Source organism: Haliaeetus leucocephalus, unplaced genomic scaffold (assembly GCF_000737465.1).
Source record: "Haliaeetus leucocephalus isolate CR32 unplaced genomic scaffold, Haliaeetus_leucocephalus-4.0 Scaffold605, whole genome shotgun sequence".
In the NCBI taxonomy this organism is placed as follows: domain Eukaryota; kingdom Metazoa; phylum Chordata; class Aves; order Accipitriformes; family Accipitridae; genus Haliaeetus; species Haliaeetus leucocephalus.
This window is the reverse complement of record NW_010973041.1, coordinates 6,045,551-6,052,308: the sequence shown is the minus strand read 5'-3', so window position 1 is coordinate 6,052,308 and position 6,758 is coordinate 6,045,551. Positions and strand designations below refer to the sequence as shown.

General features: G+C 40.8%; 1 protein-coding gene across 1 annotated transcript in view; it reads right to left on the bottom strand.

The window, feature by feature from the left end:
• UGCG (UDP-glucose ceramide glucosyltransferase) overlaps positions 1-543 on the bottom strand; it is a 19,481-nt gene extending 18,938 nt beyond the window's left edge. Inside the window, exon 1 of the mRNA XM_010578185.1 lies at positions 428-543. Within this exon, the coding sequence (XP_010576487.1) occupies positions 428-543 (116 nt within the window). The remainder of the gene's footprint in view (positions 1-427) is intronic.
• Between the last annotated feature and the right edge of the window lie 6,215 nt (positions 544-6,758).

The following is a 6,758-nucleotide window of genomic DNA, read 5'->3' as shown; positions in this document are numbered from 1 at the left end:
TCCTCTGGACTCACTCCAACAGGTCCATGACCTTCTTATGCTGGGGGCCCCAGAGCTGGACACAGTACTCCAGATGGGAGTCTCACAAGAACAGAGTAGAAGGGGAGAATCACCTCCCTCAACCAGCTGGTCATGCTTCTCTTGATGCAGCCCAGGATACAGCTGGCTTTCTGGGCTGCAAACGCACATCACCAGGTCGTGTTTTGCTTCTCGTCAACCAAACACCCCCAAGTCCTTCTCCCCAGGGCTGCTCTCAGTCCACTCATCACCCAGCCTGTATTTGTGCTTGGGATTGTCCCAACCCATGTGCAGGACCTTGCATTTGGCCTTGTTGAACTTCATGAGGTTCACATGGGCCCACCTCTCAAACCTATCAAGGTCCCTCTGGATGGCATCCCTTCCCTCCAGCATGTTGACCACACCATACAGCTTGGTGTCATCAGTAAACTTACTGAAGGTGCACTCAATCCCACTGTCCATGTTGCTGACAAAGACATTAAATTGCACCGGTCCTAATACCGATCCCTGAGGAACACCATTCATCGCTGGTCTCCACTTGAACATCAAACTGTTGACTGCAACTCTGAGTGTGACCATCCAGCCAATTCCTCATCAAACCATACCTGAACCAGTTTAACTACAGGCTACTGCTCAGAGGCACCGCCCTCCTTCCTTCTTTCCCCTCTTTTTCTGGGACATGCTGTGCTTGTCAATGGTGATGACATTTGTCTGATCCCACAGTGACCTAGTTGAGATACTTAAACCACCACATAACTATTACCCCATATGTAATGTTAGCATTTTGTCAGTTTAACTTAGCAAGTATACAGTATGAAAGGATGTGGCAAGATGATCATGCAGCTTCACTAGAAGCAAAGATCCCCCAGTGTTCCTTCTCCACTGTGCTGCCATCAACACCAGCCAAACAAGACATCATGCTAGTATTGATACCTGTACAATCCCGCTTCAAGTCACTCACTTAACAGAAAGCTAAATCTGGCTTTTTTTCCTGCCACTTCAGGTTGTCTTCTGCCAAATCAGAGTTAGGGTGCTTTAGGGAAGGCTGCAAAGAATCTCCAGAGTATGTTCAAGAAGGTGGCTGTGAATGTGCTCCCAAGATCATGGGAGAAGAGGAGGAATAGGGTCTCCTTCCTCCTCAGGCTTCAGTGGGTTTCCAGAGGAGCCAAGTTGCCCCTGGATGAACAGCATAAGCCCACTCACCATGGAGTCAGAGGAGGACCAGTGTCAGCACAAAGGAAGCATCAGGGGCACAACACCTTCTGCTAGAAACATACACAAGGATTAGGGTCAGGCCCCTGAAAACTCTTTCACAACAAACCCTGCATCACAGTTTTCCTTTACAGCACTCACTCCCTTATAGCTTTCTCCCTTCCTTTGCCTGCCAGAAACAGCTAACTAGAACTAATTACTAGTAGAAAACACTGCCAGAGTTCACAAGTGACTCTCGAAGTAATACTTAAGGCACACCACTCTTCTACCTCTCCTGGCTGAAAGGAAGAGATTGCCCCATAGAAATGTGCTGGTGCCAGTTCAGGACACCTTTGCTTGGCTGCTGGCCTGGGTCAACCCATCCCACCAGCCAACCAGTGTTCTCAGGTAGGCAGTCTTCCCCAACCTCCACTCTTGCCACTTGCTTACATCCGATTCAATGGCCATATGGACACAGGGCAAGTCAATCCACCCACCCAAGTTACCCAAGTGTCAGATCCAACACCAGGGAGGAATAGAAACGCACAGCTGGGAGCAAGTAGAAAGGACTGAAGAGGAACACCTAATGTCACTTTTAGTATGACAGCAAATGTAATTAAAAACAATTAACATGTAAATTGGCCTTGATAAAATGGTGAGAGATAGAGGGAAGTAGACAAGTCTGAGAGAAGGAAATGGTGGGCAAGATTCAGGTGCCCACTTCAGAGCACAGACTTCTTGTGGCTGTCTGCCAGCAGAGAAGGTCATAGGTTTGTGCATGCCTGAAAAAAACCTGAAAAAAAAATGTAATCCTACTGTTTGCATACTAGAAATTTGTGTTGAAAAGCATGCTGCAATTGGTTAGTGCTTCATCACATGCCAGCTGAGGGCAGAAGGCAGACCAAACATTTCGTTCACTTTCAATGCATATTTTCTCCTGTACTACACATACAAAGAAAAGGACCTTAGAATGTAATACACTGAAATTACAATGAGTAGTGGAGAGGAAAGGGAATGATTAAAAAAAACCCCAACCTTAAAACAAGCTCCAAAATAGCAAGAGTTAAAGCTTTTCCCCCCCAAAGAAAAACCCCAAAACAACCAGTTGAATTAAAGGTCAAGAGACAGAATTAAGAAAGAGCCTAGGTTGTGATCATTCTCATTTTTCAGAAGGTAAGTGTTCTCAAAAACCAAACATCATTTTGCTCTTCCAGTTTTGGGAAGCAGTAGTTCGATCAGTGGCTAGTAATAACAACAAACAAAATCATACAGTGCAGAACAGCAGAAATCCTGCCTAGTGCTACTTGACATTTTGAATCTGAAATCTTCATACACAGCTGAAATTCTTTAAGAAGCATCTTCCAAATGGTATCACAAAAGTCATGTTCAGTAGACGTGATCCATAACTTGCTATAGCCTTTTTTAAAAGGGAGGGAGAGAAAGTGGGGATTTTAAATACATTTTAGAGTTTTAAGTAGAAAAAATCCCTTATCTTTCAGGAAGAAGAAAGAGCAAACACTACAGACCTCAACTTAAAGCCAGCAAACACTCCCTTTTTTTAATCTAGAAATTCCTCTCCTACTGCTCTCCCTGCCCCACACCTGCACAATAAAGAGAAACAAACAGGCTCCCATACAATAGGTTGTAGTTAAACCTGAAGTAATGGTAACCCTTTTACTGTCTGAACCATTGACAGTTTACAATTCAGCAAGCCGAAATGAAACATGCTTATGGAAAACAGCAAGTTGCCTACAACACAGCCATTACTGCATCACACTAAGCATTAAAACGAACACACTTTTTTTTCTTGTAGTCTATCTGCAGGCTGCCATCAAAATAGCAATTCACTCCCTGTTTCTGATTTCCCACACCCTCAGCCTACTGGTGGCTATAAAGCAGTCAGCACCACAAGATAAATTGGATCAGCCTGCTGATCAGAGAACTATCCCACAGAAAAAGCTAGCTTGCTGATCTGAGTCACCACATAGCCACATGCTCACTAAAGGCAGATTAGAATGGCAGAAATGTTTAGAAAGGTGTAGGGGTAGGAGGGGATTTGGATTATCCCTTTGTGCATCAAATCAAGAGCCACTGAGGCACAGAAATAGGAATGCTTTTTGATACAGACCCCTTGCAAAAAAACATTACACAACTTCAGAGAACTGCATCCAGCATAATTTGTGGGTTTTTTTATGAAAGCATCTCCAGTGGATGGCAGTAACTCTGGGCCAGATAAACCAACCACAGCAGAGTGCTTTTAGTACAGGATCAACCCCTCAATGTTAAGCATGGGATCTTTTAAAACATAAAGCTTTAGAACTTTTGTATCGTGAAACTATTCAATTTGTTATTCTGACTTGTATTTTGCAATTCTATAGGATTAAAATAGCTCAGCCCTATTGATTTCATAAGGCACAAGTTTAAATGACAACATCATTAGTCGAATTAGATAATGTGCTTCCTACAGACCCCAGGTTGCTCCTTACTGCTCCCTTTGTGCCAAAGATCCCTGCTACTCATCAACATTTTCCAGTTTCTTCTCACTAAAAGCTTCCAAAATAGTTAACTGCCAGTAACAGAATTATGTTAATGACTAAACAGAAACATTAACAAATCATAAAGCAGATACCATGCTAATATTTTTTTCTTAATTTTCAGTGGATGACAGGCCATTTTTTATTTAACTAACTCAGCTGCAAGTGTTTCCAGAGTACGAAACAGCATGCCACCGAAGCAGAAACCTTACTGAAACACCAATTCACGAAAGTTTGAACACACAGTCCCAGGCCCTATTACCCCCAGCTGGCATAATAAAAAAAGCTGTAAACCTTTGTCTGGACTACACAATTGTCAGTGAGACAGTGTCACTGCCCTCGCACTGCAAAGGCCTTGGAGAGCTTGAATAAGTCTCCTATAAGGAATATCAGAAACTGAAGAAAGTAATTATAAAAAAACTGTGAAAGAAAATGTTAACTTAAAGTAACACTTCTACACTCAACACCATATTTGGCAGCATTTCAGAAGGGAAATTTTTTTTTAATGTTTCCAATAGATACAAACCAGAAAAACTGACTTCATAAATTTCACCTGTCTTCTCTCTAAAAAAAAAAAAAAACCCCCAAAAAACCCCAGAAACACCCACCACACAAAACACTTGGCTCATAGACCCTCCAAGAAGTCATTCACCTCCCTGACCACTACACATTCTACATAAAACAATGTGCTTGGAAATGCTGTTATGAAACATATGTATCATCTCTTACAGATGCTTAAAAGGAAGTGTGGAGTACCTTAATTTTGAAACATGTCATTAGTATTTCAAAAGGTTAACAGGTACAACCCTTGACACTATTTCAACTACATCATACTGTGCAGTCAGTACAGCAGGCAGGGGGAAAAAGCAGTGAAAAACCCCACAGACTCCTGCAGCCTAAAAATCCTGTCTACTCCTCCCTCTCGCCTAGCCCATCATAGAGATCTATGAGGATGAAGGCAGGAAGAATTTCTACTTTCTAGTTGCTACTCCTGTTAATAATAACACTCAACAGTTCAAAATACATGTTCTCATGAAGGAGATGAGTCTGAAAGTTTTCTACCTCTTTTTAACCCAGAATCTTACTTTAGCAAGGCTTGCAAGAAAAATGCATACTGATTTAAGTAAAAAAGTATTTCAGTAGAAAGTGCTTAAGATATCTCCTCAATAACAGCTCAGTACCTTGACCAAAATCTGAGTTTCAGCAGCTTGATTATTCCGTATCTAACAACGTGTGCATATGACTAGAGAATTCATAATGAAGTGTAGCACACTACCTATTATCAAACCCAAGCAGCAGTCACCTGGGAAGTCATTACTATACAGGCATATTGAACCAAGACCTCAAGACAAGCACTTTAATAAAAATAAGACACTTACAAACAACCTAAAAATGAACGTTCAACTTCATTTACAAACTCCTCCTTATGGACTGTCTTCTGACAAAGTTGAGCTGAGCCCTACCACGGGGGAAAAAACCCAACCAAAACAGTCTTTGGTTTACATAGATGTGTTTCAGAAGAGGAGGACAATAATTCAAGTGGCCTAAACCAGACCAAACCAACTACCAGCACAAACTGGCAACAAAGATACATTATTAGTTATCCCACTGGTTTTTTTTTAAAAAAAAAAAGGTTGGTCCACTAGAAGGACCTATCAAGTGTTCAAAAATTGCATTAAGAGATCCAACAGTTCCAAAGCAAGAAGTTACAAGTAGCACTGCCAAGATAGTCCTAATCTTTCACTTAGTACAATGCTTCACTTTGGCTTTCTATCTTTGTCTATACTTGTAAACATGTTTTTACCTTACTTGTCCAAAGGACAGAGTAAGGCTTTCTTTATGCGTGTTACAACTTCAATAATTTGACTCAAGGTATGAATTCACCCAGGCCAATTATGAGAGGGTATAGTCTAGCCTAGGTCCTCATCAACTATTAAAAGCAACATATTTAAGAAAATGCAAAACTATTTACCTTGCAAAAATAAAAGCTTTTTTTGATCTACAGCAAAACATTTCTCACAATAAAATAATTAATCGTTTATTTTAAGCTATAGTCTTCAGTAAGATGCAAAACCAATATTAAGTGTGTCAAACCCACAGACCCTCATTTCAGTTAAAACAAAATGTAAGAATCCCAGTGAACTCTGACACCACTATTTGGCATTATGCAGTTCCCAGGGAGTGATGGACACAAATACTGAAGGGTGCTCTAGTAAACCAGTAAAACTAGTTACATACTTAGCATGCCACAGAGCAGTTCTGACAAAGACTTTAAAAATTAATTTGTGAAATTTCTATCATCTACCACTCTACTCACCCACCTTAATCAAAAGTTATGCCTCTGTGGAAACATGGTTCATGTAAAACCTCAGTTTCTTTAAACATCTTTGAAATCTTCATATCCTTAGAGAAGCTGACAAAAAGATTATATTCTTCCTCATCCTACTGCTCAGCTTCTTCCACTCCAGCTGACAACAAGGCTGCATGGTTTTTTTTGCTTTCCAGGAGCTCCACATGCTCCACTAACCCAACCCACTTCATTTCCATCTTACATACTCTAAATCTTGCAGTCTTTTATCCTCTCCTTCCATGCAAATGACTCAAACAGATGTGGTTTGTTTTTAAAGCCCACTTGTCACATCTTTTGCACCATCTTCCCTCCTGTCTGCCACAATTACTCTCCTTTAAATCTACACTAGACAGTCTTTAGTCTAGGCTTTAGTTCCTTGTATTCTGTTAAATCATTCATGTTCAGAGGTGCTACTACCATACTGTCACCTCAAAGTTTACAGTCTGTCTATATACTCTATCTGTCTATAGACTCTATATAGTCTTATCCTCCTGACACACTACTAAAAAATTGGCCTACCCTAACTGCCTCCAATATTATGGGGTTTCTCTCACATTATCACTCTCAGATTTCTGGTTCTGCACTGTTTTGCTTTCCATAATTATTAATTCTGTAATACAGAAACCACAATCTTAGTATAACTAACTCAAAAGTTAACTCCTGGT